This window comes from Fusarium pseudograminearum, chromosome 2 (assembly GCF_000303195.2).
Source record: "Fusarium pseudograminearum CS3096 chromosome 2, whole genome shotgun sequence".
NCBI classification, from domain to species: Eukaryota; Fungi; Ascomycota; class Sordariomycetes; order Hypocreales; family Nectriaceae; genus Fusarium; species Fusarium pseudograminearum.
Genome location: NC_031952.1, coordinates 2,993,615 through 3,017,547, shown reverse-complemented (window position 1 = coordinate 3,017,547; position 23,933 = coordinate 2,993,615). Strand labels below are relative to the sequence as shown.

At 48.9% G+C, this 23,933-nt stretch overlaps 7 protein-coding genes across 7 annotated transcripts; 5 read left to right on the top strand and 2 right to left on the bottom strand.

Moving 5' to 3' along the window:
* Positions 1–103: 103 nt before the first annotated feature.
* FPSE_08231 (uncharacterized protein) lies at positions 104–3,919 on the bottom strand (the record flags this gene model as incomplete). The annotated part of the gene is made up of 10 exons (XM_009261349.1): positions 104–1,876; positions 1,935–2,002; positions 2,051–2,291; positions 2,345–2,532; positions 2,582–2,672; positions 2,734–2,863; positions 2,918–3,103; positions 3,158–3,238; positions 3,293–3,326; positions 3,787–3,919. The coding sequence occupies 10 exons, from the start codon at positions 3,917–3,919 to the stop codon at positions 104–106; spliced, it is 2,925 nt and encodes a 974-aa protein (XP_009259624.1).
* A 1,465-nt stretch (positions 3,920–5,384) lies between these two features.
* On the top strand, positions 5,385–5,493 carry FPSE_08232 (uncharacterized protein; the record flags this gene model as incomplete). The annotated part of the gene is made up of 2 exons (XM_061988452.1): positions 5,385–5,399; positions 5,443–5,493. The coding sequence occupies 2 exons, from the start codon at positions 5,385–5,387 to the stop codon at positions 5,491–5,493; spliced, it is 66 nt and encodes a 21-aa protein (XP_061844435.1).
* A 4,378-nt stretch (positions 5,494–9,871) lies between these two features.
* FPSE_08233 (uncharacterized protein) lies at positions 9,872–11,383 on the top strand (the record flags this gene model as incomplete). Its single annotated transcript, XM_009261351.1, has 3 exons — positions 9,872–9,945; positions 9,999–10,055; positions 10,120–11,383. The coding sequence occupies 3 exons, from the start codon at positions 9,872–9,874 to the stop codon at positions 11,381–11,383; spliced, it is 1,395 nt and encodes a 464-aa protein (XP_009259626.1).
* A 986-nt stretch (positions 11,384–12,369) lies between these two features.
* On the top strand, positions 12,370–13,447 carry FPSE_08234 (uncharacterized protein; the record flags this gene model as incomplete). Its single annotated transcript, XM_009261352.1, has 3 exons — positions 12,370–12,740; positions 12,970–13,117; positions 13,202–13,447. The coding sequence occupies 3 exons, from the start codon at positions 12,370–12,372 to the stop codon at positions 13,445–13,447; spliced, it is 765 nt and encodes a 254-aa protein (XP_009259627.1).
* Positions 13,448–14,198: 751 nt separating this feature from the next.
* FPSE_08235 (uncharacterized protein) lies at positions 14,199–14,973 on the bottom strand (the record flags this gene model as incomplete). Its single annotated transcript, XM_009261353.1, has 4 exons — positions 14,199–14,347; positions 14,397–14,489; positions 14,643–14,717; positions 14,946–14,973. The coding sequence occupies 4 exons, from the start codon at positions 14,971–14,973 to the stop codon at positions 14,199–14,201; spliced, it is 345 nt and encodes a 114-aa protein (XP_009259628.1).
* Positions 14,974–17,182: 2,209 nt separating this feature from the next.
* On the top strand, positions 17,183–18,721 carry FPSE_08236 (uncharacterized protein; the record flags this gene model as incomplete). Its single annotated transcript, XM_009261354.1, has 1 exon — positions 17,183–18,721. One exon carries the CDS (start codon positions 17,183–17,185, stop codon positions 18,719–18,721), a length of 1,539 nt encoding a protein of 512 aa, XP_009259629.1.
* Positions 18,722–20,080: 1,359 nt separating this feature from the next.
* FPSE_08237 (uncharacterized protein) lies at positions 20,081–20,646 on the top strand (the record flags this gene model as incomplete). Its single annotated transcript, XM_009261355.1, has 2 exons — positions 20,081–20,257; positions 20,311–20,646. 2 exons carry the CDS (start codon positions 20,081–20,083, stop codon positions 20,644–20,646), a joined length of 513 nt encoding a protein of 170 aa, XP_009259630.1.
* Positions 20,647–23,933: the final 3,287 nt, after the last annotated feature.

The window sequence follows — 23,933 nt, the reverse complement described above, 5'->3', positions numbered from 1 at the left end:
GCGAGCAAACATACTTACGTGCATCGTCAAAAAAAGAAACCGAAGGAAAGATGGCGGCGGTCGAGATCCTCACCCGACATGGTCGTGCCTGCTGCCGCTACAACTAGGCGTTGTAGCGGCGGTATCGTTCCGCCTCGACACGCTGTCGCCTCTGGTGAGGGCTCTCGGCGGCGGGAGCGTACGACGCGTAAGGGTTACCCTGAGGATCCCCTTGCTGGGATCCTCGGTACTGAACCCGAGGGCTCTGGTACCTCACAGTACGATCGTCGTAGGCGGGTTGAGTGTATCCATAGTATGGTGTCTGGACACTCTCCCCGAAGGGAACCTGCGGCTGGGCTCGGTACATAGCGCCAGCACTCTCGCCATAGAAGGTCTGGTTGTGGACCTGATTGTGAACCTGGTAGTGAGCCTGAGGGTGATTCTGATAGACTCGATGAGGCGCTTGGTACTGAGCCTCATGCTGGTGGGACGGATAGCCGTAGAAGTGAGCATTGCTCAACTGCGCAGCAACGGACTCAGGTACAGCAACATAGACCAGACCTCCGGGAGGAGGAGGAAGCGCCGGCGTCATCATTTGTGCCTGCAGTTGGGACCCAGCATAAGAGGAAGGACTAGACGCTTGGTGGATGGATGTCTGGTTAGATGACTCGGGGCTGTGGTAGATGATAGATGCTTCGCTCTTGAACGAAACTCTCTTCTTCACCTTGAGGTTCTCCTCTGACTTGTGGTCTTTGTTGACCTCCTTGTAAGCAAGTTCGTTTCGCTTCAAGTTCTGTTCGGATAGACAGCCACGTCGGAGTTTGGTCCTGCTCTCGGCCTTCTTCTCCTTGAAGCCTTCCTCTTCCTCTGAAGAGCCAATAGTTCGCCACGAGCTGGATCCGTCACTGCCTGTAACCTCAAGATCTAAGGCTGGTGCGGTTGGGAAGAGAGCAGAAGGGCCACGACGGTGCCCTTTGACAACATCATTCTTCTTGTCTTCGACCGCTGTCTCGCATCGATCAATGGCATGTTGAGCAGCCGATGAGAATCTATAAGACACAGAGCGGCTTCCTTGGGTAGCCAAGCGCTCAGCGAAGGATCCGATTTGAGTATCGTGAGGTTCGTGGTGAATAGGAGATGATCCAGCAGGGGAGAAGTACTCAGGAGATGCCTCAATGAATTGCGATTGCCCCCAGTGGACATTGTTGCCGGTGACGTTCGGTCCACTCACTTTATCGGGAGAGTTAATAGGAGTGTACTCATCTAGTTCGCCAGCGCCGAAAGCGAGCATCTTGTTGGGGGAAAGGAACGCACGTCGGGAGTGTTCGGGTTGAACTGGCAATGGGCGGGCGTTCTGGGGAATAGGGGGGATTCTATCGCTCGACTTCATGTGGTTGTGGTTCCTTTGTTGGTTAATAGGTGCATCGACAGCCATAGATACAGAACGACTAGGCGCAGCAATAGGGGCAGCAGCCATAGGCACTGAGCGGTTATGATGACCAAAGCGTGTAGCAGCCATAGATACAGATCGGTTATGCTGGTTCAAGTGTGTAGCAGCCATAGGTCCTAAGTGACGAGGCTGGGGTGTAGCAACCATAGATCCTAGGCGGCTATGGTGGCCGTGGTGTTCGACGGGTGCAGTGGTATCCACAGATCCTGCGCGGCTGTGGTTTGTTTCATGATCGACAAGTGTAGAAGATGTAGAGTCTGCACTGCAATGGTCGTTCTGTTGATCCACAGCTTCAATAGCCACAGAGGAAGAACGGCCAGGACGCAGGTGCGGTACCAGTGGAAGTGGTCGCATCGACTGTGAGACCGAGAAGCTTCGTGTATCGCGAGGAGGCCTGGTTCGCCTTCGCTCAACTCGCAAGATGGAACCCTCGACATGTGTTCCGTTCTAGAGTTATAAGTTAGCAACTTGAGAGTTGAGGAATTAAAGGAGTTGCAAGACTTACGAACTGGCGCACAGCCTCATCAGGGGCATTTGGGCGCTCGAATTCAACAAAGGCATAGACATTAGGAGCTGGGATAGTCAGTTGGGTAGTCAGATAAAGACGATTGGGTTCCTTACCACCTCCGTTCGCATCAGGAATATTGCGAAGATCAACAGAAGCAACGTCTCCGCACTGAGAAGCCAGCTTGTTGACAAGTCGCTCGTCGGTGTGTGCAGGCATGTTGCCCATGAAGATAGAGCGACGATTCTTGTCATAGATCTCCATGAAGGTTCGGTCACCAGAGGTGCGTTCGGAAGGATCTTGGCCGATCTTAGGGTCATACAACATGATGATAAAGACATCAGAGTGGCCGAAAGACTAAGACGTTATTAGAAATGTTCTCTCTTGTAACTCTTAAAGACTGAACTTACTTTGATGACGTCTCGCTTAGGATCGAATCTCTCATACTGTACCATCATGGATGGAGACACATGGAGCTTGATTTGGACTTTATAGTCCAAAGTTTCGATCTTGGCAATCTTTCCATATGGGGAGAAAATGTTGTAGGCATCATCATATTGAACTGCGCGTTTGTCCTTGCGGAAGATGATGTAGGATACTGGAGGATAGTTAGCAGTGAGTTGAAATTACAAGGGGAAATACCATACAGTTTCCTCCGCACTTTTCCAGGCGAGGATAGCGACCCATGATTTCAAGACCACTTGCGTGCTGTAAAGCAAAGTCGGCATGTGTGCGTTCCTGGATTACAAGTTAGTTATGCATTACAGGAGCCATTAATAGAAGTTGCAGGCCAACTTACGGTGAACTGAGCAAAAGCGTAAGGCATAAGTCGTCGATCACGCTTCACTTTGATAAAGACAGTCCCGTATTGACCAAAGAATACAGTGAGGTCTCTCTCGATGGTTACATCATCGACGTTCTGAGGGAGACTTGAGAGACAAGTTAGCAGTTGAACAAATTGAGTAAGTCAACATGTTACTTACTTGGCAACGAAGAGACAGGCCTCAGCGGGATATACGGCCTGGGCGTCAAATGTCCTGCGGGATCTGGTGAAGGGTCGAGGGGCTTCATCGGTGGCAGCAGACTGGATCTGAGATTCGCTGTGTTGAACGCTCTGGAAAGGGGTTGTCTCAGCTTCCTGGTTGTGATCGACCTGAGATGGGGGATATCTGGTAGAGTTAGCAAGTCTCTCTTGGCTGAAACTTGCAACTGATTCAACAAACCCCCAGAACGGCTGGACGCCGTCATCGTAGTCCTCGTTGAACTCGGGTGAATTGTAAGCCGGTTTGGTAAGAGCGGGAAGACTGAACTTTTGTTAGTAAGGCTCAGATAGAGGAGAACCATAAATCAAATCATACCTTTTGGCGTTCAAGAGAAGGTGAGAAGGTGAGCCTGAAGTTTGTTAGCTTACTATTCTTAAAGTATAGTATATAGTAAAGAACGACAGCTAAGAGACATAGGCTTTCAGGGGTCTGATATCGAGAGAGTGCAAAAGCTGTAACTGAGGGGCATTTGATCAGACAACTCGGTAGAACCGACAGTAGTTTGAAATTATTTGCCTGGCTTGCCTTCCAAACCCGAATAGGCGGATTCTTGAAGGGTTCACGAGATACTCCAGGATCATCATACTCGGTGTTCTGCCAGCTTCTGCGCTTGCAGATAGGGAGTAGGAGGAAGAGACAAGAGAATGACGGGCACAAGACGCAAGAGGAGAGTCCATAGTATGGACCAACGCAAGGTTAAACCAGTAGAGAAAGTGGAAGAGAAGGATAAATAAACAACACGAGAACGAAATGAGGATGAAGGGCAATAGTAGGAGAGGCAGTAGCGGACGTAGGAGATGGTCACTTACCCCTAGGTGAGCCAGCATCTGACTGCGTTTCAAAATTGGAGGCGTCGATTCCAAACTCGGCGAAGGCATTCCTCAGCTGCCGGTTTGAAGTCGCCGGCTCCCGCGGGCGACGATAGTCTGGGGGCGACGACATGTTGGTGTCGCCGGAGTGGGTGGTTGCGGCAGAAGGCGAGTGGCTGCGGCAGGATGGTGGTGACAGCAAGATGGTGGCGGCAGCAGGGGGGAGTGTGGTAGCAGCTGGTAAGCGGCAAGGATGTGATGTCAGCTTTGGGTCAAGAGGGAAGAGAAGGGAGAAGGGCAGAGGGGGAGTGCATGGGTGTGGGCGAAGAAAAGGGCGGAATACTTACCTTGGTCTTGGGGTGCAGGTTGTTGTGTGAAGAAACAAACCCCCCACTGGCTCGACGACGACGAGAACTTATAAGGTGACGGGATGAGCGGGGTATATTTCTCCGCCGCATGCACAATATGTAGCTCTGCGTCAGGAGACAAGACGGAGTTCACTTTAGACTATTGTGACGAGACATAGGGGGAAAGTGAATAGCATTGGGGGCACATGCAAGCAAGAACCTCTTCAGAATAGAATAGTATGATCTTGTTTAAAGAAAAGGACACTATGGAAGTAAAGATAAATGATATAACTTACAGCGAACTATGCGATGTTATGGTATGACTTGTTTCTTCGTGTCTATAGGGGCTGTAGTGGGAGTATGGTGGTACTGCAGTGGACGAGGAGTCACTGGCCAGGGGAGCAGACACCATTAGAAGCTGAAACACAATAATCCAGGCGTAGGAATCCGAGTTACCTATGCGACAGGTGTCAGTGGAAACACTACCGTAACTGATACTACAAAGCACTCAGGAGCAGGGAGAGGACTCTATATGTCATTCTAGACTATTGGCAAGGTCTTGCTAACACCATGCACGATGATTCTACTCATACATTTCCGTTTTTATATATTTGTTGGGCAATCGAAGTGGTGAATAGATCTTGGGCTGGTATTCTATCAATGCAGACAAGTGCCGCAACTGTGCAAATACGGGCTGCTGTCGGCCACTACAAATAAACCAGTTAACTATATATCTTCTGCGAGTTTAATAAACGTCAGTGGATGGTACAAGACGTGCATTTCCAGTAATTCTCGTGAAACAAAAGTGAGTCCAAACCCAGAGCATGGAGCTGTATGCTACCAGGAGACACATTGAAAACACGTTTGCAGTTTTATAGTCATAATATTTACATGAACCCCATAAATGATTCATTCGTCAAAGGAAATACTAGCAAACAGTGGCACAGCTAAAAGGTAAAATCCCAAAATAAATACAACAAACGGTGTTTGCTCGTGCCAAACACTCGCCAATAAATATTTATAGCATAAGTATAATTAGCCCAGACTATACTTGAAGCATTATGATGCTATTCTAATTATCCATGCGGATTACCTTGTAAATTTATGTACAAAAACGTTATCGGACCCATTGCCAAAATTCCAGTGCCCTAATTCTACCTCAAGCACGGCCTTACTTGGAATCGCAAATAACCCATGGTAGCCCATCACTATTTCAAAGACAGTTAGTTTCACTATTATTCTTTGTTCATCATGTCGTACTACAGAGTAAGTTGATTCTAAAATTCAAGTGTCATTTACCCCTGTGCAGGCACATACCCCACGACACTCAGCTCTATCTCGACGTTCACACAGTAACTAACACTCATGGCCATCCAATACGCTCAATAAACTTCTTCGGATCCTTGGCTGACCTTTTACTATCGCAGAGTTCTTTATAGTTCATCAAATCGAAGATGTCAGGGGGCGCAAATTCAAACACGAGGATGCTCGACTCAACTCAACACGACCAATCGCCAAAACCCGCCAGTAGTATCTTTCTACCACATGACTACTCGTTACTTTGAGTATAGTGTTTACAGACTACCATCGGCGGATCCTCGAGGGCACTCATATGACAGCTCGGGTGGGATCGTTCAAGCACCCGTCGTCTTGCGAACGTAGCAGAGACCAGGCGCCCACGAGCGCTGCCATCCACGATTGAAGGCTTTTCAAAAACTTGAAAGTCCTACCATCATATTCTCCGCCTCACAAAGCCTCAGAAACTACCAAGAATGGTTTTTTAGATGTTGTGGTTGCAGAGAAAACTGAAATGGCGGTCAAACTTATCGTCCGGATTCCAACACGACGACGGACCGTATGACACTCCACTGTTGTTCATTGACTCGGCAAAAGAGCGCTCAGTAAGCCATCCCTATAGAGAGGACCAAACTGGAACAAATCGATACAGAAACTAATCCATGGTCCAAGAAGGGGCCCCTCCGAACCCTCGACGACACGGAACCAACCAGCAAGGCATGAGCCACTACTTGAACACCACCCGGGAGTCCTTATGTAGTCGACTATGCTTCGGACAGTCGATAGAGAGCAAGAACCTATCCTTGCAGCCCATGGCCTAGAACCACAAAGACACTGCTTCCTTCAGATTCGGTGAGTTGATAATTTCAAGCTTCAGATCGTTGGCGGGACACTTTCTTTAGTACATATAGTCTGACAGTTACTTCTGCCCCAGGCCCTATACTTGTGGAACTCCGAAATACCCGACCCCTTTTGATGAAACCAGAGCGCTGGACTCTTCCCCTACATTCAAAGAAAAAGCTTACCAATGTGGCGGACAAGAGCATGCTATATTATTAGCAATTCTGAGAATAGATGTCGAAGAATTGCAGAAGGGTACTAGGGAGACACAATTTAAGAGTTCCTGTCCGCTGTATAGCTTGAAAGAAACTATCCTCGATACAGCTACTTGGCCGCTTCATAAGAAGAAAATCATCCTACCTACTTCAGCTTGTTCAGCTGTCATCATTACCCATCACTCTTTCAGTGCGTGAGCTTTTCTATCTGTTGACAAGGATTGTGGAACGCCATTATGCACCGCAGTTTGATCGCACACGAGCGCATGGCTACTGTACGGTTGGATTTTACTACCAACTGTAGGCTATAAACGACGTCTTGAACTACCTTGTCTTCTCTTGTTCGTTTGAGCATACTGGTATTATCTCAGGCTGACCACGTCTCAGGGGTTTAGCTTCAGCACGAATACTCATAAGGATATACTTCTGCCGCCATCAAAACCCCCTAATCAGATACTACATTCTTCTTGAGTAGAAACGCTTCTTGACTTACTGTGCCCACGAAAATAATCAATACCTGAGATTGAGTTGAACCCTATGGGCAACGGCCCCTGAGTAATAGATTCGCCTCGAAGGGTCTTGCAAACTAGTCTTGGTACGAAGCCTCAACACAGGAGAACTACCGGTGAATCTCGAATTGACATTAGAAGCTCACAGTCACAAGGAAACAGAGACTGTCATATAGTGTCAGTGGATCGAACACGAATACACAGCCCTGAGTCGACCGCATACGAGTTTCCAAGCAGATTGTCGTTGATTGGCATTATTTCTACTTGAATCCGTACTAAAATGAGGAAGTATAAGATCAACGCTACTTCGACAGGATTCTTCGGGCGTCCCGAACCATTCATACCGTATAGCACTCCTTCTCTGGTACGTTCCTAACCCCGATCAACGGCTATCCTACGATGAAATCCATATCCAAGTTGAAAATCGTATAGAGTAATAACAGTTATTAGTTTGATAGTCAAAGGTATTGAGACGACGAGACGGGACACTCAGCCGAGGAAATGTACGAGATTCGATCTACTGACGATGAATCCATAACCCCTGGGCTATACCTTTGATTCTTTATATATCTTTGAGAAAATAAAGGCCCTGGCACGATTGATCTGATCAGCTGGACCTGCTCGAAAGCTGAACATTGGCCTCCAATCTTTCCGAGATATGGCACCTTGATCAGAGAAACACCGATCACGCCTTCTCTGATGAAGGCTGGCCAAAGATTCAGCAAGCTTACCTACTGTATTGTTCAACATTAGAGACATGAATGGACTAGACCCAGCTGGCAACATCACGAAGCACATCCCAACAGACGAAGATATGGAGAGACCGCTTCGACCATCGCATGATTAGAAGACTATGGAGTCTTGGGCCTTGATGGTATGCGTAGCTTCCACTTTCATATAAGTAGTATACGTGACAATCAGAGAAACGTGGCCACAAAGTTGGAGCAGACTCGTCGTCACTTAGTCTCCAGCAACATCTTTCAGTATGACAAGAATTTCGTATTTCTGCACCCCCATATGTTCTAAACTTCTTAAAATCATTGGCAGTTGCTGACCGTTGGATCAAGATTCAGTTATTTGTCACGAACCAGATGCTCCTGGCCCTTGAAAGTCGAGGCATCATAACACGTCAGCTTTCTTGTTACTTAACGTTCGACGCTGCCAAGGAGATGAAATACAAGTCTTTTGTCAGAGCAATACCCCTGTTTCCAAGCAATCTCTATCTTTTGCAAACATTGGGTATTCGCCCACAAGACGCAGCAGGATTAGCTAGGAAGGTCCCGTCTCACAGATAGCCGGATCCGAGGATCTAATTTAAGTCAGCCCCAATATCTGAGGGCGCTAGCCTCTGAATCGATGGAATAAAAGAAAGCCAAGGCAGCTCCACAATCAGTCTCCCTCCTTCGTCTATGTTGAGTCAATTGCGGGCTGAGAATTGACTTTGCATGAATCAGATCGAATTGCTTGTTTGTTCTGGCACTGACCACCCTGTAGCGCGCCAAGATGTACGACAAATACCGGCCAGCAATGGCATCTCGTTACTCTCGTCTCGTATATAGATGTACTGCAGCTGGCCGGCTGGTACCTTTGTATTCCAGAATTGTGTAGCCGGCCGACTACTTTTCTGTGACACAAGCCTGTGGCCGATGTACACGGAGCACAAACACCAATGTAAGCGTATCAAGACATGCAGGTTACACCTGAGTTTTTAATGAGCGAGGAGAGACCAGCAGGGCAATGAACGGACGATCTGTCCAAACGGCATTCATCTGTGTCCAACACATGTTTTGGCATTAATGCGGTTATTATTGGGAGGGTATGGCGCTTCGAGATATTCAACGGCAAGGGCCGCCTCGGTTTCCACTTTATGGAGTCACTGATGAGGCCCAGAATAAACGACGACAGATACCAAGCAAGGGAGACAACCAGGAGCGATACTTGGAAGAGGCAACAGTTGCAATGATGTAACGTTGGGGTTTCCAAGTCAAACCTAACTTCCCGACGAGTCGACGTGCAGTAAAGATCACAAGACCATGTAGGAACACCGATAGCTACTACCTAGGCAAGCTGCATGCTCTTTACGGTACTGTATGTATGTATACGCGTGGGGCAAAGCAATCAAGGACCAGGGCAGGGTCACTTTGATGATGACGATGCTACCGACAATTAGCATGGACATGGGCATCGTTCCATTAAACACGGTTTCAAAGAGACCAAGACAGGGTTGTATGAAGCTAAAGGGTTTGACAGTTCACCTAGAACTTTCTGGCGCTTAACCCGCGGCAATGGTAAAGACGAGTCTGATCTGATGGAAAGATCAATCCATGAATAAAAAAGAAGTTCCAGGGCAGTTCCTTCCCCACAGCAGTCCCCTCCTTCCACATGAATGCCAAAAGCCAAAACACCATGTTGACAACCAATAGGAGTTGGCCGACGCTACTGGCGGGTAGACATCCGTAGCTGCCTTTGTCGCTGCAGGGTGCGGATCATGGGTGTCCCCGGGCCTGGCTGTGCTAACTTATACAGGGGACGAATGGTCCTTGGGCCGCGCTTTCCATCCATTAAATCAGAACCTGCGACAAGCCAAGCAGCAAGCAGGTACGTGCGTGCGTGCAACTTGACATGCAACTTCCCTACTCACACTGAAATGAAAGGGAAACAGAAATAACGGAGGTACAGGCAAGTACCGTGCCTTAGTACCTACCTTAGTACCTAATGGGCCATTAGGTAGAGGCCTAGCCTCATTCTCCTTCACGATCCCATCTTGTTTCCTCTGCACCTCTTGACCGTCATACACACCTTGACTTTCCCACTTTGCATACAGCAGAGCTTGTACGACTTGACTACAATCATCACCCTGGAACTTCTCTTTGTATCAATGGACCAGCCGATGGGCCCAATCTTCAAGGCTGTTAACTGGTCTGCGGACGATGGAAAGAGTGATAAGCAACCGTGAGTTTAAGCACGACGTTCTCTTCTCTGAGCATGACTGACATGAAGATCAGATCCCTTGAGGCTTTAGGACAGGACAAAGTCACTCGTTGGATGAAAGATGGTCTACAGTACGATACCCTATCGCTCACACTCATCTCTATCTGACCAGATCACTTCCTAACGACCCAACAGGGTTCTATATTGCGGCCGCTTGCCCGACATTTCCAATGTAGTACGCCCGGTTGACAAATCCGGCAGCTACATGGATATTCTTCAGTTGTGGACTTCGGACCTTGAGTCTAACACCAATGTGGGAAGACCTTCTCCGCAATCTCAAGTTTATTGCACAACGTCACTCGAAGAACAGCAAATCAATGACGTTGAAAGTGAAATGAGGTTCTACGACTTGCTAGTCAGAGCTGGAGGACGCCCATGGTACCCAAGGACACTCATCGACCAAGTTGTGAGGAACCCAGGCAACTACAAGGAGCTTCTTCAGTATTGGAGACATGACCCCAGTGGGCCGGAGAAAGAACAATGGATGGTGTTTGAACGGCAGCTAGAAAGGTGGAATATGTTCTGCCGCTATCAAAAGAGGGTGCGACAAAACTCGGATACGTTTAGAGAATACTCAACACGATGTACTCGACGACTGTACAAGCAATCATTACCTACAGCGCTTCATATGAAGCAAGACACGAAAGACCAGGATACCATATCACAATGGCTTGAGTACTTATGCTTTGAGCTATCCGAGTGCAAAAGATACTCGTGGTATAAGCGGTATCATCAAAACTACGAAAATGCTTGGCAAACTGTCGTTGACGCCAAAGTGTTACGTTCTCACGAAAGCCAAAGTCTGGTCGAGGCTGCTCAGTGTACGTCCTTGCATGATGACGAGCGGACGAGTCTAAGACAAGATGTTGAAGCTGCCAGCTCACAGGTTCTGTTAGCAGAAAGGGATTCGTTAAATCCATCTTTGAGGGGGCCCAAAGCTCAGCGTAAGCTATTCGAAGCTCAGGCTAAGCTCGACTCTACCATTGAGACATTCGATCGTCTTCAGTATCGAGTCGATACAATCAGGAAATATCACGACATCACGTCGACATACAGAGAAGCAAGAGCCGGAGCTCAGCGACATGAGATACTTTTACAATGGGTACGGCAACAAATACCGTTGATCGAAAAGGATCTTGGGCTTCCATGTTCAGCATCGCGTCTGGCTCTGGAGGGCGATGTGCTCGCGGAAACCGATAGTGACGAGAGCGACTACCAGGGTACTAACGCCGCCTCATCATGTACCTCATCGATAAATGAATATGGCAGATTACAGAGAAGCGAAAGCAAGAAACGTTGTCGTCTCGAGAGTATCTCGGCTGAAGCTACGCAAGGTCACAGCAACGCGCCTCCAAAACGGTCAAGATGCGTCGTCGATTCTTTCTCTCATACGAGCTAGCAATGAAGAACAAAAGATATACTGTTTGTGTGCGAAAAGAAAAGGATCTATCATTTGTGGCGTTATCTGTCAGTGATATCCAGGAGTTCAGGGTCGTTTGGATGTACGTGGCAAGGTGGATATCAGCTGCAGCAAGGAAAACGGTCAGGTCAAGCACAGACAAGTTAATGTCAAAGAGAATTGAATGCTCGAGAGAATTGGATCCCATTCGCAAACCTCGCCAATGTCACGATGGCATGTTTCCAGCTATTTCATCATGAGGGTTGTTACGAGAAGTTCCAGAGTCCTACAAACTTCTCATGCCCATACTTGCGTCGATGTCACATCCAATTTGATGCACCAGTATTAGGATGAAGTACCCATCCATGCTTCATCTTAACCCTAACCCATGGGGCGTGATGGGGTACCACAACCTGGTCACGCTAGGGAGGACCAGAAAAGATGGCCTCCAAGCTTGGGTTTACAAAAACAAGCCAACCTAAGCGTGACCTTCAAGATATCACAAGCTGGCTTAGTTATTTTGTCTCTCCCAAAGATTTTGATACCCTGCGGCCACGTCCAAATTGGCTCTGTGTTCCCACTTGGCCAGAAACCTTGGCGCACTTCCCACCCAGGTGGGTTGCATAAAAACCGATACTGACTTAGTGATTGACATATATGTTAGATCACTCTTGGTGTGTTTATATCCTAAGAGTGGACTAGTAATTTCATCTGAATTGCTTCAAGTCCCTATTTTTTTTTTGCTACCCGTCTGCCCCCCGCGACCCCTGTTAGACGCTCAGTTAATCTGGAGGCAGGCAGCCTCCAAGTCCTCTTTGACGCCATCGCATCGCCAACAGCTACTGCTTGTACAGTCCTTGTTCCAGGTAGCTTATCCCCCGCCCTTGCGTCCACCCGACTTCTCTCGCCTCTTCCCTTCTCTTCCAATTCTCCCACACTGTCAGTTTTTTGGATTGTTACAAATGGCCTGAAACGTCAGACGTGAGATGGGCAATCCTCCCCCCGTTCGTCGGGGCTCTTCCACCGGCCATCTTCCACAACCGCTTACGTCGGTGACTTCGAACTCGATCAAATATCCGCCGCCGCCCACGACTACGACGATAGCTTCTTCAGATGACGTTCCTCCTGTGCACCCGTCTCTTCTTCAGCCTCGCGTAGCTGTCGTTCTCAATGTTCCTACACCATGGCATCCTTGGCTCTTTGCTCTACGGCTGTTCTCCATCCTGCCAGCATTGTGGTGGGGGCTGCCTTCTGCTGTTCAGCTGCTATTGCGAATCCTGCCAGGGCCAGAAATAGTCGTTGTTGTGCCCTCGACGACAGGAGGATCCGTGGCTATGAGTGTCGAGCAAGATGCGCGGTACGCCCTGGCTGAAACTGGGCTTGCAACGATATGGGTGCGTATGGGATATGTGGACAACATACGTCAGGCAAAAGAGCTGTGCTGATATATTGGTTTAGTGTTTTGCATCGGGTTATCTTTCGTTCTTCTTTACAGACTGTCTAATGTCCAGATGGTACGGTTGGGTTCCTTGACACGTCCAGCTAGATTGTTCTCGCGACACAACACCATATTGACCAATACACAGGCTCATCAACTACACTCCTCAAGCGACCATGGTCCGACTTCTCACAACAAACATCTGCAACGCCTATCTCACCCAGGTCGTTCTCTCCGCCGCGGGTGGTTTTGAAGACCCCCGCCTCTTCCTCCCAGGCTGGATTGGTATAGCTACTGTACGATCTCTTACCCCCGCACACGCGACACATGGGGCATTCACCGCAATTAACGGACGGGTTCACTGACAAGCTACGCCGCAGACTCTCACCGTCATGTACCACATCACCCATCAGAAGATCAATATCCGCAAGGAGACGTCAACATCTATCAACGTTTTTTCCATAGCCAGTTTCTTTAGTATGGTGACTCTACTGGCGCATATGCACCAGTTTACGCCCGAATACCCCCAGATGCCGATAGTAACCAACGGACGGCGCGCATGGGATGAGGCATCGCGCGTTGTCGCTCAGGTCAGGGGGAGCGTCGAACAACACGGCGACTTGTAGCACATGCCACGCTAGGTGTATCTGCGCTCTTGTGCAGCCAGCAGCACTCTACTTACAGAGGCAACATGGCGCATAAACGATTGATTTGTAGCCACTATTATATGCCTTTTCTTTGTACTATCTACACCCGATTGGACTATTCCCACCCGCTGCTGTTTGAGCTTTGGTATGAAGCACTTCGTTTACGTGGCGCTGGCGACCTGTGATTCAAAAAAGTCATGAGAAAAGTAATTGAAGTTTCAGTTATCAGAGCCCAGTTGTCCCACCTGTCAAGGTGGAACCTGACGTCAAATGCGACGTAAGCCAGGATACAACCAAATTCACATTAAATTTGAGACACGTTCGAATTTGGAATCGACATTGTATTTGCCTGAGACTACTGCGGGGCTTGCCCATGTAGACATATCTGACTAACGAGTGACTGACAAGCCATGTTTGATAAACATATGCTTTGCCCGTAGCCCCGTCCTCGTGCACATGAGCGAGGTAGATGTCGATAACGGTTTCTCTACCCGCATCAAAACGTGCTGCATAGAATAATACTCTTCCAAAAAGCCACCAGGAGCAAAAGCTCGCCCTGAGTGGATGCCCGTCGTCCTAGAGTAATCGGAGCCGAGCCTCGGTGTGTCTGTTGCAAGAGCAAGAGAACACGTCCGGAAAAGGCACAAGCCGAGGTGGCCATGCATCCCTGTCCCTCTACGTCAAGACGCCCGGGAACGGCGACTGACAGGACGACGGGGCATGCAGAGCTTTAGAAACCGTGGACCTTGATGGTCTTGGCATCTAGCTCGAGGCCTTCCTTCTTATCACAAAGGAAATCCTGAACATCTTTACGCTGATCACCCTGGAGCTGGATCACCTCTCCCATCTCGGAGTCGTTGACGATGGTGCCATTGCAGGCTGTGTCGTGTTAGCTTGAATGGTAGGAATCGGCAGACGTGTCGCTTACCGAACTTCTTCTTGATGACCTTAAGAATCTTCTTCTGGTCAAATTTCTTGGGGAGACCCTGAACAGTGGTCAAAGTCTTACGTCCATTACGCTCTGTAAACACGTTAGCCGTGTGCGCCAGCATGAAGATTCCACCAACAGCTGCGCCATCAATTCACATAATATTCCCAACAACCTCTGGTGAAATTGCGGTGTAGTGTGGTTCGAGGGCGACAGCGGCCGGGGTGACGTGGGTAGGCAACTTACGCTGAATGCGTATATGGATATAATTCTGCGTCTGCTTGGTTTCTCCGGTGTCCTCGTCGGCTTCGGCGAAGGGGTCTAATGGGCGAGGGAGTTAGCTATCGTGTTCTTGAGATTCATTGATAGTGTTGGTTGACGTGGCGGTCGGGTGGAGAATTGGCATGTGGCGTAACACCAACAAATGCAGGTACAGGACGATAAGACGCTGGGATTCAATCCAGGGGGTCGAAGCGACCAGCGCAAGCAAAGGGCGGTCTTGTTAAGGAAAGGAGAGTATTCGCCATGGGAGCAGCACAAGAGACTTACCGTAGGTCTTGAGATTTTCGATGGACATAAACTCGGAGGTACTGGGGGTGACCTTGGGAAATGGGTTTTGTAAAAGGGTTGGGGATGTGTTCAGCGACCGCTGGCTAGAATAGCGCCTCGCTGTATATGTGTTGAGTACTGGTTTGGTTATACGAGGGATGAATATGTCTTGCGACGGTTTGCGAGATGCAAAGTCTTTGGGAGTTTGCGGGTATTTGTGCTGGTGACGTTGTAGGGAGAAGAAAGGGAATGGGAATTTGGTAGAAGGGGGGAGGGGCAAAGATGAGTAAGTCCTTTTGGCTTTGGTGGGAGGGCGGGAAGGAGGGAAGCACGGTGAGAGCGGCTCCTGCCTAACGTGTCAGGCAGAAAGCCTTGTGAACTGATTTCGGCAGCCATCCACTGTCATCCATTTGATGGGGCTTTGAACCACACAGTCAGTGGCTGGGCGGTAGAGGTAAGACCTAGGTATACATGCATCTTGTTTGTTTTTATCGCATGGAACATTGGTTTGAAAATAGCAGCAAACTACTTTTCAAGGGCTCTGTTGCTCTCTCCCAAGCCACATTCATGACGGGTCTCTGCAGCCTTATTCAGTCTTTTGAGTGAGATGGCTACTGGGTGGCAGAAAAGTTGACCCCCTAAGTCTTGGGATACAAAAATAAATAGCCTAAAGACTATTATTTCAGTAGGATAAGATGGCCGACTAATTCCATCTCTTATGTTCTCAGGAACCAATTTTTCTGATACCCTGAGGATGGCTGGATGGCTACTGTCTGACGAAGCTCTCTGTATCAGTGTCTCACACAAGAGTGTTGGCCAAGTCACATCGACGCATGGTCCAACCAATTGAAGACCAATTTTCAGCCGCTATTTAATCTCGTTTTCCCGTTTCGGAGAAGCCGTCGAAAACGGCAAATGTCTTATCCTCAAGTTGGTTATACAGTAATTGTTCGGGCGATCTGAGCTTCCTATCTCTGGCGGGTACCTTGCGGCACTGCACTTTTAAGCCGACCCGTATTCCAGGAAATGTATACAAAAGCTCACAATCAAACGGCTGTATCGTGATGTTTGATAGCAATTGGCCTCTGCGTTCCTTGCTCGCCTGAAAACTGCGGCGTGAAGCTGACGCTTCCAACCAGCCATCAGCCAGTCACCCGAACCTTCCTTGTGACGCACAAAGAGTCAGGGTCCAGCATCATGACACGACCTAGGCTGTCTACTGGTGGTGCTGGAACAACATGGCAAGAATGACTCTTTTCTCGTAGAACGTGAGAACTTACAGGTTGGAAGGATGTTTACTGCGTTGTTTTCTATTTCTTCCTGATTTCAGTGTTGTGATCAGCTATTTACCTTGCTACGTGATGCAAGTATGAATAATTAGAATCCATATGATGATGCAATAACAGGGTGACAGCAACAGGGCTGTGTTGAAAGTCCTGGCGCGTTCCGAGGTTGAAACTTAAACCCAGTTACCCTTGGCAAGGACGTTGCGGCCATCGGGCTGCGATCTTTTATAGTTTTGTCTTGCTGCCCAGTGGATGGAAGCGTAGGGATCATGATGCGTGCCTACCAATATCAAGTGAAAATACTATTACAGCATACTAACTCAAGTCTAATAGCAGTTCTGTGAAAATGATCTATCTACATGACTAAATATGAGTTAATTATAAGTTAGAAAGCTCGAAAAATAGGGTAGGAGACTAGGGTAGGCATGTTAGCCACTATCCAGGTACATACCTAACTTCCTAACCTAGCCTAACCTCTCTGAGTTTTCTCAGCCAGGTACCACTTTATCTTGATCTTCCCCAGGTCTAGAAGCGGAATGTTTTCAACGTAATCCGTTCCAATTCACTGGCGTTTCGTTTTAGTCCCTGGACCCTGAATCGGATTACTTGCCGGAGCCGAGACTTTAGGGCTTCAGCTGCGTTGCTAGGGTCTGACAGCTGGGTAGTCTCGTTTCAAGAAAAGAACGACACAGACACATCTTTGCCTTTGCCTCTATAGACGGTACCAACTACTGACTTGTTTGTATTCGAGCGACTTGAACCAAACTCAACCTCGAGTGTATTACAGCGGTGGCTGCCACCGCAAACGTAGACGCGCATAGACCTGCGGCGCTGCACGCCTCTTCCGAAAGAACAGTATCTCAGCACTATCAAATCTTTGTAGAGGTCATCATTCTAGCCTGTATACCCGGTCATATCGGCAAATCTTCCGCCCACGGTTATTGACCGAGAATGGAGAATCGGAAGAAGCCTCCATTCGAGCCTGAGGAATACCCTCCAGGATCATTGCCCTTGCTCCATGAACGATGTGGCGAAGCAAGCTGGATAGCTATGTGCCGCCACGAATGCACATTTGAGACTCGGCACTTTGACGAGATTATGCTCAATCTTGTTGAGAACCCAAACCTCAACTCTAAATGGCTCTTCCGTGCAGATGTCATCCATGATGAGAGCAGTCACTCTCCTGTTCCTGCAGACGTCAAAATCACCGAGAACAGCCCTCGTACTCGAGACTTTGAGGGATTCAGTCGTCAAAGAACGATAGTGCGTCGGCTGATACCACGAAACACTCTTCGTGATGCCCCCCTGGATCAGACATGCGCATTCTACCACTCCCGGTCTGGAGTAGGGGAATTAGACTCTGGAGGGCAAACTGGTTTGATGCGATCTCTTGTCTTGTATATGCCACATGCGTCTTCTGCAGCAAAGCTACCTTTTTATCACCCCAAGGTCAAAGGCATCTGTCAACTTCACGAATGGGATCAATCCACAGAGATAGGCACCGTATCTGTCCACTTCTTACTTTTTGACGGCGAAGAAGACGGTGAAGAGGTGGACCAAGTCAAACTCGGTAGAATCGCTTATCACTTACTTCAAACCATACATAAGCATGGGCACGGCACGGCTGCAGGATACATCAAGAGGGTCAATCACGACGTGGTTGTTCCCAGAGCGGTTTTCCAGGACAGGTATTCTGAACTCAAGACCAAATACGCCAGGTCTCTGGTGCAATCCTGGCTCGAGACCACTGATCCTGCAAAACACGTGTTTGAGGATCTAGGTATAGCTGCGTTTCTGATCGAACTATGGCGAGATATGTATAGAGGTGTAGATTTTCCTGGCTTCGTGGACATCGGCTGCGGAAACGGTCTGTTAGTCCATATTCTGAAGCTTGAAGGATATGATGGCTGGGGCTTTGACGCCCGCGAACGCAAGTCATGGTCCCAGTACAACTCCTCGTTCTCCGGCTCACCCTCTGGAAAATCTCTCCAAAGACTGCTCCTACTCCCCAACATCATACCTGTGGAAACACCCGATGCGAATACAAAGGCTATCGACCCCAAAGATGTTCACGATGGCACCTTCCCGAAAGGCACATTCATCATTTCGAATCATGCCGACGAACTCACACCGTGGACACCCATACTTGCCGCTATATCCCAGTGTCCCTTTATCTCAATCCCGTGTTGCAGTCACAATCTCACGGGCGACAGGTGGCGAGCCCCTCCACCACGCGACAAGTCCAAGCCGAAGAGTATGTTTGCATCATTGGTCGATTGGGTTGCACAAATTGCAGAGGACTGTGGATGGGACGTCGAGACAGAAATGTTGAGGATTCCAAGTACGAGGAACACAGGCTTGGTTGGCCGCAGAAACACAAAAGGTGCTGAGGAAATCGACATGCATGCGGTGTTCCAAAAGTACGGAGGAGTCCAGGGATATTACAGCAATGTCGCAAAACTACTCAAATCATCTCCTAGAGGCCACTGAGCAACCAAACCCAAGATTTTGTTTTCTGCATCCATGCTGCCTTTGCCGGTGTGACGCCATACAAATTCAGTACATGTACAAGACTTTACTCATATGTCCCACGAATAATGGCTGTGGAAAGCAGAATATAGCTGGCCAATTGGTTGAGGCTCTTCCATCTTCGCTACGTGTCCTGGTTATTTTCGGAAAATACGCAGCATCCCTGAGTTTAGATGGTGGTATGATACTGAAAGGAACTGCAGACAACCCAACCGTCAATACCACCGCTACCGTGCTCTCTTGAGATAGTACGGCTCTCGTCATACTCCAAATTGAATTAACCGCATTGGCCCGGAAATGTGACGGTTCCGTTTGCACATGCATGCATGGGTACTGCAGCCGTGTCTTGATGTGGAATCCAGACTCTGCAAGACCTGGTGGTATCAGAAATGCTTACCTCTGAGCTTCATGATGCACAAAATAAATAACACCACAGTTCGATTTCGAATCGTATATGCTGACTTGCTAATTTTGTCTCATGCACCCTCAGCAGTCAAGCTTTCTGTCAGGGAAGTCAAGGAGGTGCTTCGCACACGGAAGGCGGCATATGTACGGCCAGACAATCACAAACGAGCTGAGCATGCGCCTCTCCCAATTCTTCTTGTACTTCGGAAGATGGCAGACACATCACGCAAGCCTTCTTATGCACAACGGCTGAGTGCAGCTCACCCGTTGCTGATCAGTACCCATGAAGCATTGGCAAGGATCTACAGCAAACATCTTTGACACCCCGGTCGCGCTGATGAACAAATCACAGCAAGCCGACTGTACCTCCACTACGCTCGCCTCCAACGTTGACGCTGGAATCGCCTCTGCAAGCATCCATTTGTGCCAAGACTCCCGTCTGCCTCATTTATAAGCGAGGCACTGAGACATCTGGCCCACGGCACAAGGGTCCGGTCCGGGCAGCCGCAGGGTGGAATAAGCAAACAAAAGAACTACTGCAATGCCATGCAATGCTTATCGAGGGAGCCCTCTTAGTCAGATGCACAGTATCGGGCTAATATACCGACTGGGCTCACCCCAGGCGCCTTGCCGCTTTGCACATCATGGGTTACCAATACTACCCATGCTGTAGCAAACCAAAGCTGCTTCTTCAGGTGAGCAACTCGGCGTTTGTGCGTGCCATCACTTAATTAACATCTTATCATGTAGGATGCATAAAAGGCGCCATTCCCATCCGCACCCTCTTCACATACTCGACGCTTGCCTTACAACTTTCACCTTTCTCAGTTTATTTCTGCCACTCAGTCCAGCATTCCAGTATTACAGCCAGCCTTCTCTCAACCTCGACGATTACTACACAGTGTTCCCGAAACCATGTCGCAGGAACCACGCTATGAAGTATACCGATTCCGTGATGACATCAAGGCTTTGCAAGAGAAAGCCATTGTGGAGGTCCTCACTTCATCACCATCGGGGGGCCAACTGAGACTGTATTCGTACGGTTTAGATAACTCATGCGAAGAACTCAGCGATGGAGTGATCCGGGGCATGGCAAGTATTGGCTTCCATATCTCATTGGGGCATTGGTTAACTAAGTATTGTAGGGTGGACCTCTCTCCAAGTGGGCTAGCCATTGTGGTCTTGTCATCAACGATCTCGACAGACCAACATTCCGATCCGAAGTTTTCAGGTTACAGAGGGGCAGTGCAATATGGCCAGGGAAAAACTCGACGGCGCTTCTTGTGCCTTTGAGCAACGGCAACGCCATGATCGATTTACTCCCGCGTGGAAGTAGAGACAGAATTGCTCACGATTGGGATCCACGCACCATCCTCCATTTGAACGAAATGGGGTTTGAATTCCAGGGGAACGGGAGTGTTCGGTTCATGTACATCCTCTTCCAGACGGCGAGTCGCCCCGGATTCTATGCCCAGAGTTAGGTATGCTCCCCCGAGCCAAGGAAAGGCTGCTGGACGTCTCTCATTTCGAAAACACGATACCCTCAACTACTTGGCTGTACAGTTGTCAAGTCGATGCCTAGACAGCCACCTCAACCTTCACTATCACCTCGTTCATTGTCCATATCAACACTTTTATACCCAAAAAATCCAACATATTTCTTAAGGCCCGGGATCCAAACAATAACTTGGTACACGAATGGACGGACCTTATTCTTCCCCCGAGTAGGTCTCAAGCAAGCACCGGTATCTCCAACCACAGATTGAAGAGGAGTTGCCAGTCAGGATGTCAGCGAGAAGCGGCTTTGGAGAAAACAGAAGCAGGCCGGGACGCAACGCTAGAACAATTGCAAGTGGTCTAATGGTGGAAGGACCTTAAGGACGGAGCTTTGGCACGATGTATACCGGAATTTCCTTGACCTACTATGGAAGGGATCCTGTTAGCACAGAAGCCCACCACTTGTACATTCGTTCAGAAATTTGATTTCATGATAACCCCTCCTCTGGCTTCTCTCTTGAATTTACTCTTTGAAGGTGTAAAGCGCCGCCATATTATTACTAGCCCCTTCTCTGACATTGCCTAACACGAGCTCCGTCACCTTAGTTTCTGCCACAGCAAAGTGCCCCAGAGGCATGGAACCCCAGCCTCCTTGAGACTGTTTGGAGAAAACAATCATCAGTCGACGCAACCTGACACGTTGCTACAAGTTTCGAGAGAAGAAGGAAGCCAAAGAGCGGTTATCAAAAGCCCGGCGACGTGCTGCGCACACTCATCACAGACCAGTCAATACGAGCTTGAACACCCAGTTACAAGCACGGGAATTTGAGACTGTGGCATGGGGGACGAATGTCACCGTTGCAGGAGACATGCTGGGACAGTCTGCATCACTTTGAAGAACCTGTACGAAGAACTAGAGAGTGAGAATGCCATGGGGTATCCGCATCAGTGACAAATGTATTCTCTGCATCATACAAGTCGAGTTGCAGCTCGCTCGCGCCGTCCATACCTGTGTCCAACACCACCTTGTGAGTATGCGTTATATTGCCCGAGACCTGTCTTAGAATGTTGCTAGGTGCACCAGCAGGGTTTAAGTCAGAGGGTGATCGCGGGGAGATATTCTGGTCCGACTGGGTGCACCAGAAGATAACAGGAAGGCGACTCACCCTCGTAGCCATGTACCATCCGGCCGTGTGTTGCGATTCATCAACTATAGGAGACGGGTTCAGTGGTAGTACAGGAGATGACTTGGGCTAACAAAATAACACTTTGTTACATTGTCTGACGAGTTGTTGACCCAACAAGGCCAGCTCTCTGGTTGTAGACTTTGAGCAAACGGCAATCTTAGCTCAAAGTTACACCTGTCTATTCTGCTACGTTTCAGCCTCAGACAATCACTAGTCAGGACTGTACCATGGCTTAATATGCAGCTCACCTTTCCGTTCCCGCGGACGACAACAAACAGCTTGTCTGCAGGATACCTCGAGCGTTTGTTGATGGCGCCGCCACTCTTGTCTTGTCACGTTGGTATCTGCCGCTTGCTTCCCCGGCACATTGTAAATACGACATCGGGGTGAAGTCGGTCAAGAAGAAGCAAATACGTCTTTACCTTGTGCTGTACGGTGCTGGAAAGATTAAACATATGGTGCAATCGATGTCCACCATTCCTTCAGGGATTTACTCCCCTGCTGCATGGCCTGTGATTTTTGCTTTTCCCCCTTGTGTCGTATCCGTCGTCTTGGTTCAAAACTGCAACGGTGTATGCTTGTCATCGTGTTGGCAAGAAAAAGCAAGCTCTGAGATGAATCATTCATGTCTCAGAGTTGGTCTCTCAACGACGCAGAATTCCGCATCCAGCCACGGACATGTGCAGATGTCTTAATATTACAATGCATGAGACTCTGCAGGTCAACTACTCAGTGCCGTTTGGCATAAGCGAGCACGACCCTGCCATTGCCCGCACAAGGATAGAGCAGATCAGTTACTGTAATACTGTGCATGCAGTGCATGTTGTGTGCAATATCAAAAGCAGGCATCAGATATTATGAACTGATCCGGCAGACTCCGCTTGTGCAGTGGGTGAGTGGGTGTGAGCTACAACAACAGGACATTAGTATCAGCAGTTATGTTCTCGATCCAACTGCAGCCACTCCGATTAGTCGTCAAGTGACAGGGTGAAGAAAAGACCCTGGACGGATCTCAAGTCGGAGAAAACGATCGAGGATTTTGTGGGCTCTGTCTCATCCCATTGCTCGCACGAATAAGCCAATGCTCTCGATGGGTCTATTCGCTATAGATCGATCCAAGAGCGAACTATCTGTGATCCAGATCCTCGGACGTGAGATCGATACGATAGAACCCGTCTAGCTAGTAGAGACAAGGAAACCGGGTCACTGTCATGCCATCCGTACTGGACCCCTGCACACCATCATGCCTGGATACAGGATTGAGGTCCAACAACTGGGCGTAGTGGCGCTTCGCTACATTGCAGCTCCTCCTAGTTTAGTTAGGCTACTTTCACTTCATGTGCTTGGCTTGGGGCCTCAAATCGAGAGCAGGCCTCTATGCGACGCTGCTGAACGGGAACAACGGACGGGCAAGCCTGGTCCGAGCCTGCGTAGCCTGCCAAGACGTGTTGCATTGCAGGATGCGGGCTGGTCCGGCATGGGTCCCCTGTATGCTGGCAGGCAATTTGTTGGCTACGACCTTGAATGTCAGTTAATCAACTCAAGACAACCAATATTGCATGGGTTCGCAGGGTATAGATAACATCATTACTCTGCCAGTGCGGAGAGACGTCTTTCCGCTCTCATTGGTGTCACCAGAGCTACTGCTTTAGTTCCCCAGACCGAAGAGACGCAGCACAGTTGGCAGTGAACGAGTGGCAGGAAACAGGAAACAGGCATAATGCTATGGCCTCTGTTGGCCGCAGGAACCTCTGCCAGCGACACAGCGTAACGCAGCGGAACACGATCTGTCTTACCCGAGGCAACATGTCCGCTGTGATCGTCAGCTTGCTTTCTCCTTTTCTTCCTCCATGCAGCTGCACAGGGCCGCCTTTGCGCTGTTGATGACTGGAACCACGAAAGAGAAATATGATCTGACTTCTTAGGAATGCCATCGTTTGAACGTCAGGCTCTGAAAATGCAAACGGGCGTTGCAGGGCGTAGAACTGTTTGCCCACACTAATGCAGGTAGACGCAGAGGGGTCACGACTTCACTATTACCCTGGCAATTTTCATACAAGGAAGAGAGGGATTGTTGCAGCGGA